This window comes from Lonchura striata, chromosome 30 (assembly GCF_046129695.1).
Source record: "Lonchura striata isolate bLonStr1 chromosome 30, bLonStr1.mat, whole genome shotgun sequence".
Taxonomy (NCBI): domain Eukaryota; kingdom Metazoa; phylum Chordata; class Aves; order Passeriformes; family Estrildidae; genus Lonchura; species Lonchura striata.
Window position 1 is genome coordinate 2,433,720 of NC_134632.1, and position 24,493 is coordinate 2,458,212.

The 24,493-nt window shown below is 47.0% G+C and overlaps 1 protein-coding gene across 7 annotated transcripts in view; it reads right to left on the reverse strand.

The window, feature by feature from the left end:
• SRGAP2 (SLIT-ROBO Rho GTPase activating protein 2) overlaps window positions 1-24,493 on the reverse strand; it is a 108,875-nt gene that overhangs the window by 61,438 nt on the left and 22,944 nt on the right. For all 7 annotated transcript variants that reach the window (XM_077789065.1, XM_077789064.1, XM_077789063.1 and 4 more), the window contains 2 exons: window positions 12,663-12,855; window positions 4,108-4,270 (listed from right to left, as the gene is read on the reverse strand). In XM_077789065.1, the coding sequence (XP_077645191.1) occupies window positions 4,108-4,270; window positions 12,663-12,855 (356 nt within the window). The remainder of the gene's footprint in view (window positions 1-4,107; window positions 4,271-12,662; window positions 12,856-24,493) is intronic.

A 24,493-nucleotide genomic window follows, 5' to 3' on the forward strand; every position in this document is an offset into this window, starting at 1 on the left:
GGGTGCTGGGAGCCCAAGAAGTGCCACCACAAACCCTCCCAAAGCCCGTGTGCAGCGCAGGCAGCCCCTGCTGGAGTTCACTGCTGAATTCACTGATTTCACACTGACACAAACCCCTCCCTGCTCCACCAGCACACTTTGCAGAGTCCGAGGGTCCAAGAGTGACCACGTGAGAACCTCACCCTGAGCATTCTCCACCCCAGCCTGAGGAGACAAAACCCACGCTGCCACCACTGCAGGTGATGCTCTGGGTGCAGCAGGAGCTGCTGGCCTCACCTCAGGCTCTCTGCTGCTCCAGCTCTCTCTGCCTTCCCCTCCTTGCTGCCACAAGGACACGTTTCAATCACAGAACCACCATTTTGTAAACAAGGCAATAAATAAAAGATATTCTCATCAGCTTTACTGTGATCTACTCCTGGCTGTCCCAGCAATCAAGTTGATATCTACCTCCCTTAACATGAGGAAGGGCTTGTGCAACAAAATATTAATTAATTGGCTCTGCTAATGAGCAGGAGGTGTGTGTATCCCCACGAACAGTGTGTCCTCCTTATCTGACCAGGTTAAACCCTTCTCCTGCAGATCTGGGAGCTGCTGTGCCTGGAAGAGCATCCTTGGGACACGGCCCAGGAGCTCCCTGCTCACCTGAGGATGCGGGAGTGGGGCAGCTCCTCAGCTGTGCTGGCAGCGAGGGCTCAAACAGCCCTTCCACAGAACCTCCAGCCTGGCAGAGACCTGGGAGATCATCGAGTCCAGCCCAGCCCAGCCCCTCAACTCCACCCTGGCACCCAGAGCCACAGCCAGGCTTTGTTAAACACACCCAGGGATGGGGACTGCACCAAAACCCCGGGCAGAACATTCCAGAACTTTATTGTTGGATTCAGTCCTTTCCTGACCCAGAGATGGGGCAGCTGAGAGGTGTTTTAAAAACTTTTATTCCATTCTCAGTCTCATGTGAAGGGTGAGACAATACAGATGTTATAATTCATGCCATCACAATCAGAAGCCAACTATTTCCTAATTCAATACATTGTAAGTGCTTCTTGGCCTATCAGCTCTAGCCACACCATGCTGTAAATGCCCGATTCTCTACAAATTCATTTCTCACACTTTATCACTCTTTCTGTAGAAAACTTTTCCCTAACATCCAAGCTAAATTTCCCTTGGTGCAGCTGAGGCTGTGTGCTTTGGTTCTGCCAGTTTCTGGAGAAAGAGCCCAACCCCACCTGGCCACAGGCACCATTCTTTTCCTTTTCCTCTTCATTTTCCTTTTCCTTTTGCTTCCCTTCCCAGGCCTTATCTCAGGCAGCCAGCCCTGCTGCCTGCAGCCCTGATCACAGCTGCACTGTGTCCTTTGAGAAGCTCTCCACACACTCAGAGATGCAGCAGCTCAAGAGCTCAGTGACAAAAGGGACCTCAAGCACCTCCTTTTTTCCCTGCCTGTCCTCCCCACCTCACCTGCTCCATCCCAGCAGGACACAAAGCACTGATTTGAGAAAAACAGTCCAAGGAAAAGATTTTCTGCCTCAGGATCTGCTTTTCCCTCAGCAGATGAGGGAAAATGTGTCACCATCCTCTCCACATTTCATGGCGTTATTTGCAACCTAAATAGCTCCCAAATTTAATGAATGGCAGAATTTATTAATATTTATTAATTCGTTAATTAATGGTAGTTTCCCCATCAACACCTACAGCATAGCAGCCTGGCTTTGCCATCAGCCTGTCCCTGTTTTTAACCCAGGAAAAGGTGAAAGAGGTGGAAAAGGCCCCATTTCCCTGAAGTTCAGAGATACTCTGCCATCCTCCGTGTTGCTTTGGAGATATTTTACAAACATGCCACTGAGAGGGGGTTATAAATGGGTAACATTTCTTTAAATCCACGGACTGCAAAGCTGCTTTGCAATATTTTAATCACAGCCCTCATCTGTTTTCTAGCCTGCAGTACCTTTTGTACCTTCTTGCAGCTCGGGAAGGGAAGAGACTCAAGTGAAAAAGCACAAGTAGGTCCACGTCAGCCAAATTTCTCTATTTATCAGCTGCTACCAGATAACAGAGGATGCAATTTTTGGTTTCAACCACCCAGCACAAGTGGAGTTGTAATCAAACACCTGATTTGGTCTTCAGCCAAGCTGGTATTCCTGGCAAACAGCCAAAGAAGTAGTTGGGATTTAGCAACAAGTGCCTTTTGTTTGCACAAATTAATGTGGAGTTTGCCCTTGGCCTGTGAGAAACAAACCAGAGATGGTATTTTGCTGTTAATTGGTTATTTATTTGTTTTTATTCTAGTCCTGCTGCCCAAAATGAACTATAAACATGGGTCTGCCCTGCTTTGTAAGGGGCTGAAGAGAAAGTTGCCATTTCCAGCCAAACTGGGATAATATCCATTTCCAAGTAATGCTTTGCCAAGGCATTTTCCAGGCCACCTTGCTGCAGCACAGGCCTTGTTGAAATTCAACAGGGAGATTACTCCTCCTTTGGAGGGATTAGAGGAATTGAAGAGTAACTGCCATTCAATAATCCCATGTAAGTATCTAATCAACCATAATGTAATTACCAGAAAGTTTTAAAAGGTCAAAAAGGCCTCAGTGTGACGTTACTTGAAAAGGAGAAGATTCCTCCTCTGCTCAGACAGTGACTTAGAAAAAAGAAGAAGTTGAAGAGAAACAGAATGTAAAAGTGGAATGTATTTTTCATCCTCCATTAAAAACTCAAGAGACAGGCAGGAGAGAGGGAACAGCACAGGTTTTGTTCTGCTGGTGCCTCAGGTTTTAGTTTTTCTATTTTTCAGATTCTGTGCTGCTTTAGTGTGTGGGTCTGAGATTCACATTAGGGAATCTCCTGCTCTTAAAACAGAGCAGGGAGACAAAATAATTCCTTCTCCAGCTGGGGACCAAGGACAAATGATCCAAATCTCAGGCCCAAGAGCACAAACACCGTGGGCTGGAGAGAGAAAAAGAAGCAGGATGGGACTGCCTGGGCTAAAGCTGGAATTGGACAATGAACTCCAATGTGCAAATGGAGCAGAACTTAGAAAACTGAGAGATCCCATGACCTGTTGTGTATTTTGTGACCATTTTGGGTTGTGCTGCCCAAGGTGGATCCATTGAGGCCTCTTAATAAATCCCTGCTTTACTCTTTAGCTCTGCTCCAGCTCAGCCTTCCCAAGGCACCACTCCCAGAGAAATCACAGCCACAAAACCCTGCTGGAGCCGGGAACCTGCTCTCCAGGTAACACACACATGCTGCTCCTTCAAGTGCATCTTGACATGAAACTTCACAACACCGAGCATTGCTCATCTTCCAACAGCCTAAACAAGCTGTTTTTTACAGGGATTTTTTAACACTTAAAGCAACAGACAGAAAATGAGAAATATGTGAACAATCCCACCTTTCTCCAGGCCTTGCAAGAGCAGAAATAACTCCCCAAGCTCAGGGCAGGTTGTAGGGGGTGGGAGAGGGGGGAAGAGGAATAAATGGCTTTTTAAAGTGAAGACTTGCAGCACATGAGGCAGCAGATGTTACAGCCATTGGCAAATCTCTGCAGGGACCAGGCATCACCCCTGAACAGCACTTTCAAAGCCTCCAGATCATGTTTCTTTAACTGCAAGAACAGATTCCTAATAGGAAAACCCTCCCACATTATCCCACCTTCCTTCCCAGGTGGAAATCAAGGGGCCAAGGCAAGCAAGAGACCTCAGCTGCATTTTCTCCTTTTCCCAGATAAGGACAATACAACTTTTTATTATCTAGCATAGTAGGAATTCTCCCTAATTTTCCTTTTAACAGCAATTTCTCCATAGCAGATAAAATTCTGTCTTTAAAGAGTTGTTCTTGACTAATGTTCAGACTTGAAGAACTGGAAGGTTTCTGCTTGTTTAATGAAATTTTCAACACCTATTCAAAACTGTGGAGCGGGCTAAGAGGAGAAAAAACACAGCCTTAATTTAGACCAACAAATCTCAACCAGCCACATTGGGGAAAATGCCTGAAAAAACCAAAGTCAAGCACAAAGAGGAAAAAAACCCCAATAAGTGGATCCACCATGAGTGACAGGTGGAGTGGTATTTTAGAAGAACCAAAGTGAAGTTCTGTGCTGGAGCACTCAGTTACCTTCTTGAAGAGGCGTCCTGAGTCCTCGCTGACCTGGACAAAGCGTGGGATGATGTTGTTGAGATAAATGTCACTGAGGGTGGTGTGGTCCCTGCTCTCCCTCTTCACCTGGTTGAGCAGCAGGTTCCAGCAGTTCACTGGTGACAGCACGTTCTGATCCTTCCTGCAAGGACACAAAACAGGAACAGCTGGACACGATCCTACCACAGCTGTGGGTCTGTAAACGAAGCTGTGGGGTGGGTGGGATGCTGAGGAGCAGAGGAGAATACACAAAATTCAGTTCTATTTCCACACATTGCCCCATGAGCTTTTGTCCCCCAACAAACAGATCCTGTAAATGCAAGCTGCAGTGTGCCAAGTGCAGGTTTTAGTTCTTCCTTTTGAATTCAGGATTTTGTGCATAAATCAGAGCCTGAGGGAGGAGGGAGGGCGATGGCTCCAGTGTCTGACAGAAAGGTTTCACAGCCCTGTCTCAAGCATTTGGGTCTTAACCACAATAAAAAAGATTTCAAGCACCCAATGAGCCAAACAGCATCTGCATAGGAAAGAAAATGCAGTTTCTCCTGTGCAAAGCCCATTATGTGAAGGCTTCTCTATCTGTCCCCAGCCACAGACAGCAGCACTCATAAAAGCTGCTTGATTTTCTCATCTTTGAACTTTCCCCACCTTCTTTCAGCTGGAGCACCCAGCAAATGAGCAGTGCAAAGGGCAGCAGGGGAGAGGAGAGGAACCTCAGTTTATTTGGGTCAGCATTTCATTTATTGGAATTAATAAGTTGTCTCTCAGAGCAGCATTTCACCCCAGATGGAAGCTGGGGGTGCTCCAGCAGCAGATCCAGGTGGAGCCTTAACAACAGCATTTGCTTCTTATTTACCATTCACCCACAGCATAATAATATTTATCTAGAAAAGAGTAAAACCTGTGGTGCAAAGCCCTGATTATTGTAAAATACTCTATCAGATTTCTTTCCTCCTAGAAGAACTATAGTTTAATTTCCATTGAAAAGGGAATATTCTGCACTTGAAAGGACAGCAATCTCTGCTGCAAGAAACATTGGGAAAATGGGAAAAGTGACCCAGGGCCGAGTTTCATTACACTTCTCGTGACACCAGCAGCTGGATTTGTGCTGCAATATGGATAATTTTAGATAAATAGCTTCAGAACAGCTGATCTTGATTTTCTTTTTTCCTTTTCTTAAAAAAAAAAAAAAAATTGGAAAGCTCAGGACTGACTGCAGCTTGTGATCCAGACTGCTTCACCCACTGACTCCATCCATCTCTGCCCTCTAAAGCTGGCAGAGCTACAAGTGAAAATTACCCAGCCACCATGAAGAGTTTGGGAACGAAACACAGGAACAAAAAATCCCCACCAGCTGACCAAAATGCTGCCTCAAAGCCCCTCAGAGCCCCATTCCTGCTCCATCAGCACCAGGAGCAGCCTGGAGGAGCACCAGGAGCTCTGGGGAAGGAGCAGGGAGCCCTGATTCCCCAGGAAAGGGAAGCAGGAGAGCTGCAGGAGTTAAAAAGGAGTTCAAGCCCAGCTGTCCCAGCCACAGCAGCCCTGCCTATTCCAAGGCAGCAAATAGCAGGGATAGCAGGAGCCTGTGGAAAGGCTGGGGAGGGAAATCCCTGGAGTTTGCTGGCGCCAGATGGGTGTTGACACGCTCGGTGTGGTTACACATGAAAGGCCACCCTGCAGGGAAAATCACCCCAAACCCCACAGCTCCCAGTGCACGGCTGGGATTGTCACCTTCAGGAGGATGCTCAAGCCACACTGTCATTTTAAATTCCTTTAATTTCTTGCTGTCTCTTGGTTTTAATAACTCCTTCAGTGCCTTGTTGGAATGGGCTCTTGGTTTTGTACAGAACCAGCGAGGAAGGGAGGCAAAACCTCTCCCTAATTATTTGCTATCAGCAAAAAGCTGATACATTCAAGGCAGAAATGGAAAACAAAAGGAAAGAGTTGCTTCAAACCTCCCAAGTATCCTTTAAAACTCCACACACATTAACTTTTAAAGCACCTCTGGAGCTGCAGCTTCCCCTGGGGTGGGACACGGGTGCAGTTTTCCCAACAGGGAGCAGGAATTCTACAGCTGCTCCCAACAGAACCTCTTCATCCTCACCACAGCAGATGACAGGGAGCAAACTGTGACTCCCATCAACCATTTAACCCTCAAAGGAGCTGGCAAAGGCACTCTGCCCCCAGTTCCATGTCACCTCAGAGGAGGGATGGAAAAAGGAAGGGAAATATCACTAGGGCCTGGTGGGTGTAACCACCCCCAGCTCCATCCCCACACTTTCTGCAGAGTGACAGGGTCCCCCCCTTCACCATGGAGAGGTAAAACTGATGGGATCAACCCAAAACCTTCAGGATGTGAATATGAACTTTCCCACAGTGCTGGTGCCTTCACACTGAGGACGACTTTTTGATTCAAACCTCCCCCATAAGAAGGAGGAGGAAGAGGATGCCAAGATCCAGGTTTATTTCAATCACTGCTTCTCCTGTAAAGATGGTGTGGTGATAGTGAGTGTGGAGAGTTTATTTAGGTTAGCCTAAATTACAGCAGATCACAGCCATGGGGGCTGGCTGGGAGCAGGAAAAGGAAGCTGTGCACAGATTTTCAGGGAACCACAAACGATGAAGCCCTGTGGTTTCTCGAGTGTTATCTTGATCAGGTCCTGCGCAACTTCCACTTCAAAGGTTTCAGCTGGGTCTCAAAAAGATCATAAGGGAAGATTGAGTCTCAAGTATCTTAATTAAATTACTCATTCATACAAGGGACTTGCAGGCAATCCAAGATTGATCTGCTTCGAGGCAAGCAGGGGAGAGACAGACACCAGCGACATTGAGTTGGGCATTGCAAGGAAATAGGAGAGAAGTCATCTTACAAAACAGATCAAATAAAAAATAACCAGTAACAAAATAAATAATAAATTTTAAAAAAGAACCTAAAGCCACACCCACAAACCAGGAATAGGAACCCTGTGTTTCTATAAGGAGCACAAGGTGAAGGAATGAATCGGATGATAATGAAAATATTCATGCAGAGATAGACTCTGTCCAACCTGGCCTTGGATACCTCCAGGGGTTCAGGGGCAGCCACAGCTGCTCTGGGCACCCTGTGCCAGGCCCTCCCCACCCTCACAGGGAGGAATTCCTTCCCAGTATCTCACCTCAATTTCCCTCTCAGTTTAAACCCATCACTCCTTGTCTTGTCCTGATGAAGGGCCCTTCTCCAAGGAACGTCCCACTGTCCATGGCAGCAGAAAACTCCCTGACCATCCTTGCTGTGTTTAACACAACACCTGAAGTCTCCTGTTCCACCTCCTGATCATCCCCAAATACTCGGATTTTCCCTGGATGTGTCTTACAGGCTTTTCCAAAGCTGGTGCATCCCAGGACAGCCAACTCTGCAAACTCCCAGAGGTGGAGCAGGGCCAAGTGTGAGAGCAGAGATTTCATTGTTCCTCCAAACACTCCTGCAACCCTCTCTGAATTCTGTCCTCTGCACTGTGCTCTGGCAAGGCACGCCACGATCACAGCAACGTGGTGTGAGGCTGGCATCACTGAGATGATGAAAAACAGCACCAAAATCCTCCCTGAGGTTTTCACATCCATTTCTGCTGGTCGTGTATCCCTGGCTCTCTGCAGTCAGGGAGGTTACTGAATCAATGAATGTTTAATGCTTACAAAAAGCTTACAAATGGGGCTATTTGACAGGCTCAGAATAAAGTGTGCAGGACTCGGTTTCAGCAAAAAGAGCCACAAAAATAGCCTATGGCAATGTTTATTATTATTATTAATAATAATAATGTAAGTGAAGCCCACAGCACCCAAATGCTTTTGTCAATTCCTCCCTCGCAACCTGTATCAACCCTGCTTTACAGAAATCATTTTGCTTCCAGGGAAATTAAAGCTGAACTTCTCTCCAAGCTGCTCATTCAAATCCACTTTTGATTTTCCCTGACACAGCTTAGTGTTGACTGCAAATTTTGAGAATTACAAGCATGGACATCCATGCTGCTCCCTGCCCTTCTCTTCCAAAAGATTCCAGTTATGAACATCTGTTGTTTACAAGTGCTCAGCCTGAAGGTTGCCAGACTTATTCTTCATCCTCTACTTCAAGGCAAAGGCTGCCAGAAAGGCATCTGAATTTCATGCTGGGATACCCTGGACATTCAGCTCTCCAGCTGACAATTGCTACTCAGGATCCTGCTTCCAAAGATTATCTTGATTTAAAACGTGGCCTTAAAATAGTGTTGTCTTATTTTTTTTTTTTCCTTCTTTTTTTTTTTCCATTTTCTCCCTCAAAAGCAATCACTCAAGATTTGCCATGGTTTTCATATTGTTGACTGATGATCTGAATAGGCAAATGCCTCCAGGACAAAAATTACATGAAATAAAGAGAACTGAAGGCTGGGGTTGGAGGTCCCAGGGTCTGAGTGCAAGGGAACAGAGCCATTTTTGGGGTTAGAAGTCACCCCCAGACCCAAGAGCCATCTGTGAGATGGATGCTCCGATTTACACCTCAGGTACCAAACCTGGGACAAACAAGCTCCTGTAGCAACCACAGTTACAAGACTTGGGCTTTGAAAGGGTATCATCGGATGCTGAGGAATTTATGTAATATATTCACCAAATATTGTGTAAGACTATGAGACTATTCCCTTTAATAGCCTAATTGAAAAAAACAACCCATTTTTAACAGAGAAGAGGCACAGTGAGGTCTAACAGCCATGGCAAAACAGTTAAATGCAAGTAAAACCTGGGCTTTATCCAACTGCCATCAAACTCCTGTGTCACCCTGGCTAAAGCAATCTGTTCCCTTTCTTCAGAGACATCAGATGAGGATAACACACACCTACCCCTGTAAATCATTTTAAGATGTTCCAGTGAAGCTTCAAACTGAGCAGTGTAGGGCACCCTTTCAGCCCAGATCCAGCCACCTCCAGCTCAAAACCCACGTGGAAAATTCTCCTGCAGGAAAGGCTGAGAGAAATGGGTTTGCAGAGAAACCAAGAGATCTGGGTTTGCAGAGAAACCCAGAGAGATGGGTTTGTAGAGAAACCAAGAGATCTGGGTTTGCAGAGGCTGAGAGAAATGGGTTTGCAGAGAAACCCAGAGATCTGGGTTTGTAGAGGCTGAGAGAAATGGGTTTGCAGAGGCTGGAGAAATGGGTTTGTATAGGATGAGAGATCTGGGTTTATAGAGGATGAGAGATTTGGGTTTGCAGAGGCTGGAGAATTGGGTTTGTAGAGAGGCTGGAGAACTGGGTTTGTATAGGATGAGAGATCTGGGTTTATAGAGGATGAGAGATTCGGGTTTGTAGAGAGGCTGGAGAACTAGGTTTGTATAGGATGAGAGATCTGGGTTTGTATAGGATGAGAGATCTGGGTTTATAGAGGATGAGAGATTCGGGTTTGCAGAGAAACCCAGAGATCTGGGTTTGCAGAGGCTGAAGAAGATAAGCTTTGGGATGACCTAACTGTGCCCTTCCAGCAGCTGAAGGAGCTGATGAAAGATGGAGAGAGGGGACTGGAGGGACAGGACAAGAGGAATGGCTTCAAACTGACAGAGGGCAGGTTTAGAAGTGCAATTGGGAATAAATTCTTCCCTGTGAGGAATTGGCACGGGATGCCCAGGGAAACTGAGGCTGCCTCATCCCTGGAAGGGTCCAAGGCTGGTTTGGAGCAACCTGGGATGGTGGAAGATGTCCTGGGTGAGCTTTAAGGTCCCTTCCAACTCAAACCATCCTGAGATTCAATGCAAACGTGGCCACCTGATCAACTCTTAGCTATCTGGCTGGCATTTGATGGCTTTGTCCATCAAATCTGGCACACAGCTTTGCCCACCTTTCCCAAGAAAATTACTCCTTTTCTGCACATTCCAGTTCTTACATCCCATTCCCCATTAACAACACACAACCTACCAGGAATTACTGACATGAATGAGAACCCAGAAACAGGGAATGGCTTCTGTGTCCAACACAAACTTGGGGAATGTTTTGGCTCTGGAATTGAGAGCAGTGCTGGTGCCTACATTCACACTAACAATTCTCTTTTCCATTCCTGCCCTTGCAATCAAATCTACAGCGGGGGGACAGGGAATAAAGACAGAAAATAAAATAAATAAAGAACAATAAACCTCACTGGGCTCTGGCAAGCCCCACAGCAGCCTGCACCTCCCACTCTGCTCTCTCCTTGAAGCCTGTGCTCTTCCCAGTGTGGAGGAATCCACACACTCCAGTTCCAGGAATGCTGGGGAGCATTCCCTTGGAGGAACACACTGGGAGCAAGTGGGCAATCCCACAATAGCTGCAGAGCAGGAAAATGCAAATTACAGGGTGGCTGCCTGACAGATTTCCATGTCAGGAGATCTAAAAACGGGATGTGCCACGGGGAGCAGGCAGGCAATGATACGGTACCTTCCGACATAATTACCAGGTTGTGGGGAGAGCAGGCTATTATGGGGTATTTATAGGGTCAGAGCCAGGCAATTACAGAGCAGGCTCCTCTCCCAGACGTGTAATCCTGAGGAGCAGGGAACTGATGGCTGGCTTTGATCAAATGGGGGGCTCCCAATGGGATTCCAGCCCCAGCAGCTCCACAAGAGATGCCAGCCAGGATATTCGCTGTGATTCAGGCAGAGCAGCACTGGGGACAGGTGGTTACAGTGGAATTGCTTCCCTATGGATCCCTGTGGCATTCTGGCACTCTCCTGACTGGCACAGCCAGCACACAAGTGCTGCATGGCCAGCCTGACCTGTGCCACTGCTGGCCAACACTGCCCACACACCCAGCAGCCTTAGACATCATGTTTTTTTTCTCTTCTTCCAACTCTTGACCAAATTAATTTGTGTCTTTATGACTCAAGACCTTGCAGGAATACCATATTCCGAGAGCAAGGCATTATTCTGGCAGGAGTAATCTGTTGCTGAAGCAAGAGTAATCAGGAGCCCAATCAGCACCAGCCCTCTCCCTGCAAATCCTGCAGGATTCTGTTCAACTCTGGTCAAAACTTCACATTATAAATTCATTCTAAATCCCCAAGCAGAAGTTCTATGCAACCTTCTCAAGCTGAATACAAAAGTGTTTCTGATGGGTCGTTTCATATCATGTAATATAAAGAAAATCATCTCAATAACAACAAAATCAACTGAAAACACCCATCATATTGCAGAGGAAAATTGTAATTCGAGACATCATCTCTTTAGTGCCATCTTAAAGGCACCTGCAGGATGTGCAGAGTTTATAGTTATAACAACACTTCCACTCTAAAGGAAAAGAAAAAATCCTTTGGATTCTGACAGGTCCATGGCTATGCAGAATAACTCTTCCCCAGTGTGTCAAAGAGCTCTGCTCTGGAGCCAGGCTTTCCTGATAACACAGCACAACGTGTGCTCTAAATGACAACTGAAGTGAACGACATCAAAGCTGTGCAGACAGGAAACTCAAATGGTGCCTCCTTAATGGCTTCCACACAAAGAGAGCTGCTGCTGGAAACGGGAAGCTGCTGTGTCCCCACATCCCTCCAAACACAGCAACAACACAGCACAAACACAGCCAGAACGTCCCGACCCAAACAATGCGAAAAGTGACGCTGCACTTTGGGCGGGAGCGGGCCCAGATGGATCCTCTCAGCCCAAAATGTCCAAAGCAGAAATGATTCAGGTCCCAAGGCTGCTGCTGCTGCTCCGTGTTTTCCTCAGCTGCTGCCCTGACAACACAACCCAACAAGGCTGAGCGCTGCCCAGCTGGGCTCACCACGCAGCCCCTTCCTCACCCCCACACCCTCTCCAGCAGGTGCTTCTCCTGGGAAAAGCACCTCAGAAGAACCAGGAGGATGTGAGCCCATGAAATCAGGTTCCATCTGCATCAGTCACCCCATCTTAGAGAAGTGGGGAAGAACCAACATCCAACAGCACAGCCAGACCCACCTGCAAATGATGTTTTCAGCAGCAGAGGCAAGAGACTGTCAGTAAGGACGTGTTTAGATTTTAATTGAGTCCCCCCAGCTCGGTATCCAGGGATTCCCTCACCCACAGCAGCACAGCTCTCTCTGCAAGTGCTACTGGCCTTATTTCCCTGCTGTTTGAAGTGATAGTAGCAGAGCTGCAACGCAACTCCCACACAGAGCGTGTGTGGGATCCCAAAAACGGAGAACTGACAGCAGGGAACAGACTGGGAACAGCTTCCCTCCAGAAAACCAAAGCCATTGATGCTGAAGGAAATCCTGGCTTTGTCCATCAAACCTGGCACACAGCTTTGCTCACCTTTCCCAAGAAAATTACTCCTTTTCTGCACATTCCAGTTCTTACATTCCCCATTAACAACACACAAACTACCAGGAATTACTGACATGAATAAGAACCCAGAAACAGGGAATGGCTTCTGTGTCCAACACAAACTTGAGGAATATTTTGGCTCTGAAATTGAGAGCAGTGCTGGTGCCTACATTCACTCTAACAACTCTCTTTTCCATTCCTGCCCTTGCAATCAAATCTACAGCAGGGAGAAAAAAATAAAAAAGGCAGAAACAAAAGGCAAATACTCTACTTGAATTGCTGGTCTTTGGTGCTCCTAGTTTTAGCCAGGAATCTCTCAGCCAACTTCTCCAAATTCCTGGAGTAATCCATCTCAATCTCTGCCTTCTTGCGGAAGAAATCCTGCAAGTCCTGCAGTAACTGGACCCGAAGCTCACACTGCTGGTCAAGGCATTTCAGCTGCTCTACCAATTGGGCACGGATCTCTGCAACAAATAAAAGCACTGCAGATTAAACACAGTCCCATCACAGAAAACACCATCACAATTCTGCAGCAAAACATTGTTAAAAAGTAAGTTCCTTTATTGGTGTCAGCCAGGCTCCCCAGGCAGAAAATGACTGGGGGTGCATTTTGGATACACCACTTGCAGGAAATCCATCCCAAACCCTGCAGTCTGGTGTACAGCAAAGCTTTGTTGCTGAAAAGTGCATCAGTTACAAGTGTCAAGTGCATTTTTGGCATGGGGAACCAGTGGTCACTGCCTAAAAATGTACTGAATCTCAGTGTGGAAAAAGGACTGAATGCTGCAATCCCCCACGTCAGCTCAGCAAACCACTTCAGGGAATTTCTATCAAATTCCTCTGCAAACTACTCCTGATGCAGAAACAAGACATTGCACATTCTGGGGCACTCCCCAAAGGCACTGAATTCAGATTATTCGGTTTGTTCCTGAGTCTCCAGCTGTGCAGCTCATTATAAACCAAGCCATGAAAGAGATGAAGAAACCCCTCTGGAGAGCCAACACCAGAGCACTTCCCATTAGGGAATCATCTCCAGGAAGGCTCCTTTTCCTTTTAAAATATCTGCAAGTAACATATTTCCATCTAAGGACCCCATAAAGCACACAGATATAGGTGTTAATATTATAATTAATTATTAATGCACATTCAAAATAATCACAGGGTAATTATTATGAATGTCTCTATGTTAACATAATATTTTACAGTTTTCAAGCATTTTACAAATAGGAAAGCTTCTCCCATTAGCCACGTGTTCTCCTTATCCCACTAATCCTGAATTTGAGGGACAGAATAGTAAAATCACTCACTCAGTCAAACAGGGCAAGCAAACACAGCAGAAGTGTGTCAGCTGCAGCCTAAAAACACAGAAATATTCAGTGATGCAGCCAGCAAAGGCTATTTGGCTTTTACTCAGGCAATAAACTCAACATGAAATCAATAAAATATGCCCTTTCATCTAAAGGTCTTTGAGCAGTGAAACTGTAGAGATTTGCCACGGCCTGACTGCGAGCTCTGCTCCCTCCCAAGGTTTTCCAAGATGTGCTGTTCCAGGCTGAACCCAGAACCAGCAAGGAAATTTCAGGTTTCACAGCTTTCCTCACACCTCCACACTGCGACTGCAGGCGCCCACAACTCCACCACTGCAAGGGAAGGCAGGGAGGGAGTATTTCCCAAATCCAATTTTTTTTAGAAATCAACGACTTCGCCACTGATTCCTGAAATACGGAAAATCAAGGAGAGCAGCTTGGCTCCTCTGTGAGTTTGTCCCTTTGCCCAGGGAAAAAAAAAACAAAAACAAAAACAAAAAAAGCCATCTGGACCTCCATGGTTTCATTCCTGCCATGCACTCCCAGGATCAGTTGCCTCGGATCGTGCTCACATCTGCGGGAACAGTTTTAAGGAATCTGGGATTTGCCGTGAACAAAACCCCAAATCTTTATTTTAGGGACTCCAAAACCCAAACCACATGTATGAAAACACAGCTCCCAGTCAGGCTTGCCAAAAAAAAAAAAAAAATTAAAAAAAAAAAAAATTAATCTGCACAAATGTGGAGTTTTCAAGCTTGAAGATGACCTTGATTAGCACTGAATTTGGTCATCCCAAACTTCTCAGCCTGTGGTACCCAGGGGCTTTTGCTGCAAGGAGGAAATACAGCCAGCAAGGGTGTTGAAAGGGAGCAGTCAACACTGTAATGGGGGGGCAAAACTGGTCAGCTTTATTTTCCCACCCACAGAAGAGAATCTTAAGAACCAGAAAACTTGTGTTTCTTCATCAGGAAACACAGCTACAGGCAAATCCATCAACCTGAGCTGTGTGTGCACTTCTTTAACCAAAACCACTCCAGCTCTGCTGCTTCCCCGGGCTCAGGGATGCTCCAGCTCAGGTGGGGTCACCCCAGGAAGGGCTCAGCACCATCTGAGGGTGCTGAGGAGACAAATCCACAAGGAACCCAACCCTAGATGTGCAGGGAAGCACGAGCCACAGCAGGTGCAATCTGCACGCTGCATTTATTTACCCCAACGCTGGAGATCCCTTTGCTTTTGAGCTGCCTTTGTTGTTTGCCCCATCCCAGCTGGTGTTTCAGGACTGGCAGGGCCACGGGGAAAGCTGGGATGCTCACACACATCAGACCTGCCAGCACTTCTGTAAAACTTTGCTGCTGATGCTCAGCATGTGCTGCACACACTCAGCTCGAGCCCCAGCCACAAACCCTCTCAAGGATTTGCAAGGCTCTGCGTGAGTGACAGGTTTAAGCAGGGAAATGCAAACCAGACACCCCCATCCCACCTGGGCTTTGCCATTTAGACTTTTTAAAGCAAAGGAAGTGATAACAGCACCAGAACTGCCAGGGAGGTGGTGTTTCCTTGCTCCAATCACTCAGTTCTCCTGATCCTTAACCTGACACTCACCTGCAGGTCTGACACCCAAAAAGAAACAGCCTTCTACACAAGAAGCATTAGAAAGCTCTTCCTCCCTTTGTGTTTTCCCCTGCACCCTTTCCTCACCAAAACAGATGCTCCCAACACAGAAACAACTCTGTGACCTTTCCAGCAGCTACTGGACAAAAGACACTAATCTTAGTAAGTTGAGGACTCATTGAAAGGGATCCCACAAAGAAAACACCTGAGCAGATCTCATGTTTTCTGCTTAGCACATTAAGAAACAGAGTCAGGATTCAAATGCAGCAAATTTTGCCTGTGATGTTTTTATTTGTGCATGTAGAGATTGCCCAGCTGCAATTTTTTGGAAGTCAGCAACCTTCTTAGCATGGATGAGCAGCAGACACCTTGTTAGAGAAGAGGATTGGGGTAGGGATGGCAAACACCAGATTCAGGCAGATCAAAGTATGACCACCCACCCTCCTTGGTGCCTCAATTGATGGATTTTTTTATGAGGCCAACAACCCAGCAAAACGGGGCATTCTCCATAATGTTCTGAATCAGAAAACCACCTCCTGGAGCAAAAGTAGAACTACAAAGGACCATTTCCAAAAAACCAGCAGCTCTCAAATGAGAGAGAGCTTCCCTCTGGCTGCCCTGGCAGCCCTGGGACCCTGGCAGGTGTCAGGAACCCCCCTGGACAGAGCCCCCAGAGACACTGGCTGTGATCTCTGTCCATGGAAAAGAGTTTTCAATCTCACAGGATGAATGACCAGCTGTGAGGGTTAGATATAAGTCATAATTAAGTGTGGCACGGGTGCAAAAGTAAAATTTTAGGATTCTAGATGAGGGGTCCAAAGGGGACAAGATGGAGGAAATTGGGTGTGCCTTGTCCATTTTCTCCTTCTTCATGCCCTCCATGTCTCACTGTGGTGTTGGCATTTTTCTGTTGGTTCAGGCTGGGGACACACTGTCCAACGTAGGTGACAGATATTGGCACGTTCTTGTAAATGCAGCCCAGGGAGTTTCTGGTATTTAATGTTTGTCACATCCCACTGAGGGCAGAGCCCCACACGCTGCCCTGCAGGACAGAGCTGGGCAGGGCAGCAGAACATGTGAGAGATCAACAGAATAAACAACCTGGAAACCAGCACAGACCAATTATGGCTTCTGCTTTGGCAGCAGGGCTGAAAGAGACTTTTTACAATCTCGGAATCATCAATACTTCAGATTCTGACACTCAAAGACAAGAAGACCACCAGAAAATCACAAGGCAGCTCAAGCTCTTGGCTCTCGAGGTGGGACACTCCACACACAGCTCCGTCCCTGAACAGCACGGAGAACCAGCAACTTCTCCTCCAGTGTGAAATGCGATATCAGCATTTTTCTTTATAAATAAAGGCAGTGTTTTGGAGGGGAGCAGCGACAGCTGATCGGGCTCCCGCAGGGAACAATGCGCCATTCAGCCCCGGCTTATCGAGACCGCGGCGCTGGGCCCGAGCGAGGCAACCTTGCTCATCTTTCAAACACACACCCGCAGCCCTCTGCCACAAAATCAAATCAAGAATGCAGGAATTTCCTGAGGCTTACTGGGCTTTCCAGAGTATAAAGTGTCTGCTTGTTTTCCCACTGCTTACACAAGCAGAAGGTATTTTTTTCGGCCCCGCTCCGAGCACATCCCTCGGCGAAGTTGGGGCCGTGCGTGCTCTAACCCGAGGGTCACCAAATTACACGGGACCTTTTCATGTCTCCAGTCACAACAACCACTCCAGTCCTGAATCCGCTGCTCCTGCATCTTTTAATTTGCACAGGTTATTAGGTTAACAGCCACTTTAAACACCAAAAAAGCCTTTCCCCCTCTTTTCCTTTAGAGCTCAGCAATCCCACCCACTGTGACTGCTGAAGGCAAGGAACGACCTCCTGAAGACTCTGTTCAAGGGCCTAAAGGTGGATAAGCACATGTTGAATTTAAGGTCAAGATGCCAGTGGCAAAATTAGGAATAAACACCAGGTATTCTTATTGTAAGCCTTGCCCCGTGTTGCTGAATTCTGTCCATTGTATTTCAAATGTGGTTGACAACTACATAATGCAAACATCCTCAGTGGCCAGAGAAAGTTTTCCATCCACTTCAAACAAACCATTTATTCATTTCCATCACCAGATCATAAAGTAACCTGGGTCACCAAGGGACAGACCGTTGCATAATCCTGGGCAGTTGCATGACTTGCATTCTGCAAGCACCTTCTCAACATTCCATGCAGCACGCAGGAGGCAGGTCCAGTTTACAATGAATTCAGAGGGTAAAGAAGGATCTTCTGCCTTCTGTATTTTACTCCCATTTGCCATTCCCCACCCAGAGGCTGTGGCTAGCCCATCCCTGGAAGTGATCAAGACCAGGTCGGATGGAGCTTGGAGCAACCTGGAAGGTGCCCTTGTACAGGGGAATGAGATGAGTTTTAAGGTCGCCTCCATCCCAAAGCATTCCATGATCCTCAGCATCCTCAAACTCCACCAAACATAGCAGAGTTTTGCAGAGCTCCTGGCCAGAATTTGTGTTTTCATCAAACAATTCCACCAGGAGCAGGGGGATATCCACAGTGCCCAGGACTACACCTTGATCTGTTACAGCACCTAACCTCCACTTTCTGAAAAAGAATTTCCCAAATTTAACTTTAAGGCTTAAGCATCCTATAAAGTTGGAATATGGAACCAGATCTTCTGTACCAACTTGTTCATTCTCCCATTGGTCACGCAGTGACCCAAGAAAGGGCAACCTCAGAGCCTGGTGCTCTCCTTCATGGACTCCAAGCAACATTCCTGCTCTGAGCAGGATCATGAAACCCTAGGAAGGGTTTCAGCTCTCCCCAGGGATAAGCTGGAACTGCTCTAGCGGGATGGCAGCAGGGTGAATCACAGGCTGGCAGCACAGGGCACCAGGAGGAGGCAGGAGCAGCCCCAGCTGCTGCTCAGTATCTCACCCATCTCCTGCATCCGTGGCTTTCCCAAGGATCCCCGCCCCATCCCGAGCGCCACGCTGCATCAAGAGATGACAAGCTTGGGAAAGGAGTGGGATGGCAGCGAAACAGAACCACGGAGAGTGGGATGGCAGCGAAACAGAAGCACCAACCCCAGCTCCCGCCCAGATGAAAGAGCAAGGCTCTCACCCACACAGATCTGCTGCAGCGGGCAGAGCCCAGCTCCAAAGCCAGCTGTGCCTGGTGGCCCCACGGCTGTCCCCATCCCATGGCACTGTTAGCGCTGTCCCCATCCCACGGCCCTGCCACACTGTCCCCATCTCGTGGCACTGCCACGGCTGTCCCCATCCCATGGCACTGTTAGAGCTGTCCCCATCCCATGGCCCTGCCACGGCTGTCCCCATCCCACGGCACTGTTAGAGCTGTCCCCATCCCATGGCCCTGCCACGGCTGTCCCCATCCCACGGCACTGTTAGAGCTGTCCCCATCCCATGGCCCTGCCACGGCTGTCCCCATCCCGTGGCACTGCCACGGCTGTCTCCATCCCACAACCCTGCCACGCTGTCCCCATCCCACGGCACTGTTAGAGCTGTCCCCATCCCGTGGCACTGCCACGCTGTCCCCATCCCACAACCCTGCCACGGCTGTCTCCATCCCGTGGCACTGCCACGCTGTCCCCATCCCGTGGCACTGCCACGCTGTCCCCATCCCACAACCCTGCCACACTGTCCCCATCCCGTGGCCCTGCCATGCTGTCCCCATCCCACAGCCCTGCCACAGCTGTCCCCATCCCATGGCCCTGCCACGCTGTCCCCATCCCACAGCCCTGCCACAGCTGTCCCTATCCCGTGGCACTGCCACGCTATCCCCATCCCGTGGCACTGCCACGCTATCCCCATCCCACGGCCCTGCCACAGCTGTCCCTATCCTGTGGCCCTGCCATGCTGTCCCCATCCCATGGCATTGCCACAGCTGTCCCTATCCCGTAGCACTGCTACGCTGTCCCCATCCCACAGCCCTGCCACACTGTCCCCATCCAGTGGCCCTGCCATGGCTGTCCCCATCCTGTGACACGGCTGTCCCCATCCCACAGCCCTGCCACACTGTCCCCATCCCGTGGCCCTGCCACGCTGTCCCCATCCCGTGGCCCTGCCACAGCTGTCCCTATCCCATGGCCCTGCCACGCTGTCCCCATCCCGTGGCCCTGCCACGCTGTCCCCATCCCATGGCACTGCCACAGCACCTCAGGACGGGCAGGAGCCAAGGGGCAGCCCAGGGCCAGCAGGATTCAGCCAGGAATGGGAAGGTGGCAGCCAGCACAGCTCAGTTAGCCCTGACTAAGAAAAAACCACACTAAACTGCACACCCAGCCTAACACAAGCTTATCTTGCAGGCTCCCCACAGCACAGGAAAGGCAAGAAAAGCCAAAATGAATTAAATCTCCACTTCAAAGCTGGAGCTGTGATTTTAGATCTTGTGCCTCATCCTTTTTCAGCTGCCACACACTCGGGTGCTGAACATCAGAATGAGATGTCTGGGCATCCACTTTTGGAGATGCCACAGAAGTCAAATTAAAAACGGAGTTTGAAGCCAATGCTCCATTCAGTTTCCAAAAGTTAAAACCATCCAACACAACAACTTGTGAGTAAAAGCAATAACTGTTTAAATATACAAGTAACTTTCAGAGAATGCACTGAATCACATATTTTGACATGTTCTTACCACATCACTAAATTATTCACATTTCTCCTGCCATCACATATGAGAGGCTGTACTCCAAGAGTGAAGGACTTGATACTCCTGACTATTTTTATTGGTACATGATTACAAACAGGGCTGTGACTAATGACAGACCCAGCCCAGCAACCCCAACGTGGCTGGGAGGTTTAATGACTTCGAAAAGCCTTTATATATTAACAGCCAGAATTCCAGGGAACAAGCTGTGCCACCAGCCAAAAGCTGTTGATCATCACAGCCTTAAAAAATCTCCCTGGTAATCTAAAAGCTCGGCTTTGAAGTGAAAATGATATAAGAGGAGGAAATACAACCTTTTGTTTAAGACCAGAGCCAGGAGGGAGATTCAGGTTCACAGGCACTGTAAGCCCTGGAAAAGGTAAATATTCTTTCTACAGCCAGATATTCCATTTGAGAAATAAGAGCAACGGGTAACACAAACTGACAAGAATCCCTTTGTAGTTATAAATATATAAACAGAGCTGGAGGTGTTGGGAGCTGAAATTCTTTCCAACAGAGATTGATGAAATTGTTTTGAGGTGCAAGACGAGCACTTGGAGATTTGCATTAATGAAGTGAAAGGAGAGGATGCCAGACGTGCTTAAAAGCAAAAATTAAAGCTGGTCTCGGTCTCAGGGAAGAACTGAATATATTCAGCTTTTATTTCCTCACCTACACCCTAATATATGTGCATCACTAATTACCTGGGCTCCCAGCTTCTCCAGGCACCACACAAGTGCCACTTGCAGGAGCGTGGCAGGCTCTGCTTCTGCCCTGGGTGATGCCTCCAGCACAGCTGGCCCCTGGAAAATGTGTAACTCTAAATAATCCCACTGAGCACAGCCAGCCTGGACATGGGGTTTCCATATCCACACCAAAAAACCCCAAACACAGCACTCATCTGTTATTCCCAGACTGCAAAGTGATGTGAGGCTTCAGACCTGCAAAGCTTTTAAAAGACGCTCAAAATTCTACAATTAACCATGTTGACAAAGTTGCCAAGGTATTTAATCCTTCCAGTACTCAAATATTTAATTTTTTTTTTTCTGTGTAATGAAGGTCCCCTTTGCTATCATCAAAACACAGCCCGTGCTGTTGACTTTTGGGGAGGATGTTTAAAACCAGAACTCAGATTAAATTCCCCTGGGCAAGGATTCATGGCCCTAATTCCAACAGCAGAACGTGAGCAACTCCTCAAAACAAGCCTGATAAGGGTAATGTGTTTGAGTACATGGGGTAATAATAATCTATTTTTAGGTTCTACAACTGTTTATGCAAAAGAAATAGAAGTTTATCAATACATTTCAAATACCCACGTGCAAACAGCAGGAGGATTGCAGCTCCTCCTCTCCAGGAAGTTTCACAGCTATTTTAGGATTGCCTGTACTCAGTTAAAGGTTTTCCCGCGACAGACACCAAGCCAAAATACAAAAACCTCAGGCAAAGCTTTGCTTATGCTCTGAATGCTGGAAAAAACACCATGGGCAAGTCATAAAACTACATTTTATCACTGTTTTGCAGCATGGAATTACAGAATAAACAATTTAAAAGTCATTTTGACACATGGACTATTTACTGCAATCAAAGACAACACACACACACGCATCACCCGGTTCATATTTTCAAGATTCAGAGAATAATTTGAATTAAAAAACTCTTTGTAACTCTTTGCTCCTGTAATAAGCACCCTGAGTGTTGTGTGGCCCTGGGAGGCAGGAATTGCTTTGGGCCCACTAAACAACTTGGAATAATATTTTCTCCAAATAACTTTTTCATAGTTATTTCAATGGTTTCCTCTCCTGCAGGGTAACAGTGTCAACACTGCAGAGATGGGCAAAAATTTGATGAATATTTTTAATATAAAGGTTTTGTTTTTTTTTTTCCCCTACTTTAGTTCCCTTTCTGCTTCTGGCCAGGGCAAATCAAGCCTACCTGAAGCACCAAACTCAAATGGCATTCTCCATCACACTTTCCTAGTGCTCAGAAAGAAAAGATTCTTCCCTCAAACCCTGTTTAATCACAAAAAAAACCCAAAAAGTGTTATCAGTGCAAGGAGCTGGAGATGTGCTCCCAGTTATTAACAACAGGGAGTAAACACAGCAAGGAGTGAAGCTAAGCATGTGCTGGACACATTTTCAATCAAATTCCTCCTGATTTCTCACAAAACCAAGGCTGGTTATGACTAAAATGTAGAAATGTAAAATGTTTCTGGATCCTTTCTGGCAGGGAGGGCAGGAGTGGGGATTTCCAGCGGGCGTTGCACAAGGGTCACACCAAGGAAGGGAAGTTTAACTCCTGCTCCTCCACCAGCCCCTGGACCACCCCAACCCCACCACCCTCCACTTCCAACCCCACTGACACCACTCTTTAACACCTTAAACGCCACCAAAAAGACAAAAAAAAAAAATTATGAAGGAATAATAAAAAGTTCTCCAGTTTGGGGAAGGTTCCTGAGCACTGATCAATCCTGGGCCTCCCCATGGAGCATCAGAGTGCAAGAATGAATCCGAGTGCCCCAAAAGTGTGGGAAATGCACAGAAACACCCTGCAGGAACCACGGGAAGAATTCATTTGCAAGCCATGAGCTGCCTGGGCGTGGGGAGGGAGGGAGCCAGGGCTCTTCCCTTCAGAACAGGAGGAGATTTGAATGAAGAATGTGGTGCTGCCCTGCTCACAAAGCACCTCAGGTTCCTCTGTGCAGGGAGAGGCTGCACTCGCTCTCGACAGAAAAATCTGTTTGTTCTAGAATAAACCCAGCAGGAAGAGGCAGCAGAACAGGTCCAGGAGACAAAAGCTGAGGGAAGAAGATGCTGCTGAGTTTTGCAGCTCCAGCTCCTCTGCTGGAGCATCCCAGGGGACAGCTCTGTGCAGGAGCTGCTGCATCCCTCTGCAGCGGGGTTTGCATGGGAGCAGGACAAGGTTCTTCCCCCACAGGGTGCTCAGGCACTTCCCTCTCCCCAAAACACAGCCAAAACTCTTTGCAAAACAGCCCAGAAATATTTGGCTGCCGTTTATTTTTGCCCCAAATCTCTGCTGCAGAAAGGTGGATTTTAGGGTTAAAAGAAAGAATTGTTTTTTTTCCTTTCTTATTTTAAAAACAATTCTGGCACTTTCCTCCCAACTCCTGCTTCCAGCAGCTTCTGCTGTGCTTTCCTAGCTTATTTTAGAGAGAGTTTCTGTCTGCAGCCCTTCATCTTCCCATCCTTCCCTCTGCTCCACAGTGTAGTAGCTGTTTAGTAGCCACAGCTCCATCCTAAAACCTTACGTATGTCTTCCTCCTAAGTGTTAAGATTTCCTCTGCTGCTGCTGATTAAAACAGAAGTTAAACAAGGGCTCCTTTCGCCTTCCAAAATTTCCACTCCAAGTGTTTCAGCTGCGCAGTGTCAAATATTGTGAGAGGTTTATTTGAATGGTGAAACAAGCCCTAAACTGAAGTGAATTATTCATCAGAATCGTGTAATGTGATCATTATTTCTGGCATTTCCCATATGCTCCCTCTCAGTGCCTCAGTTGACTGCAGGAATCCCAATTTCAGCTCCCTGCACATCCCCAGAGTGCCACATTCCAGTGCTGCACACACAGACACGTCCAGAGGTGAGCAGGCAGCACCCACACACACACAGATTCAATCCTCCACAGTCCTAATTATTTCTTCAGAAAATCAGTCCAGGGATGGATCAGATTCCCCAGACCCAATTCCCAGCTGCCTCTGCAAAAACGTAGTTAATTTGATATTGCAATTTTTTATTTATCTGTCAAGGGTACTCAAAGTTTGGAAGTGCTAAAGAATCTGGGATGCAAGAACCCAGAAACAGCATTCATATGAAAAATCACTATTTCTTCCCAATTCACAAGACCTGAAGAGTTACTCTCCTACACACGATTATTTCATGCAAAGTAACATCAAGTATATTTGTCAAATGAATAAAATTGCTAGAACAGAAGTGGCAATTTACAACTTACATGCCTTAATCTCTCAATTAAAGGAAAATCCTTTGGTGAATTATGTCAGATATTTAGAGATACAAACAGAATGATTAATGCCGGTGTCTAATTGAATTTCACCTCAGGATTTCTCTGCCTCCCTCTCCCCTCTGGTACCTAACACGTTAACATGAATAAATGATTGAGAAAGAAATGAAGAGAGGAACAAAAGGGGACATGTAAACACTCCTCAAGCACAGCACAGCAAACTCAATTTCAAAATCACTTCCAGCAGGCTGCCAAATTCCAGGGCTGTCTCAGGCAGAGAGGGGAAAGTCAGATACACGTGGGATTGGTTTTTTAATCACATGGACAATTTTCACCGTTGCTTTGTGCTAAAAAGAACCAACACTAACTTACCTGGTGTTGAAAAATAAAATTACCAATTAAAAAAAATTACCAATTTATTCTTTAGGAATATTTCCTAAAGATGCAGGGAAAAAAAAAAAAAAAAGGAGAATAGGATGAGGCTCCATTTTAAAATCCAGTGATTATATAAGAGTGGATGATAACCTTGGGTTAGTCCCAC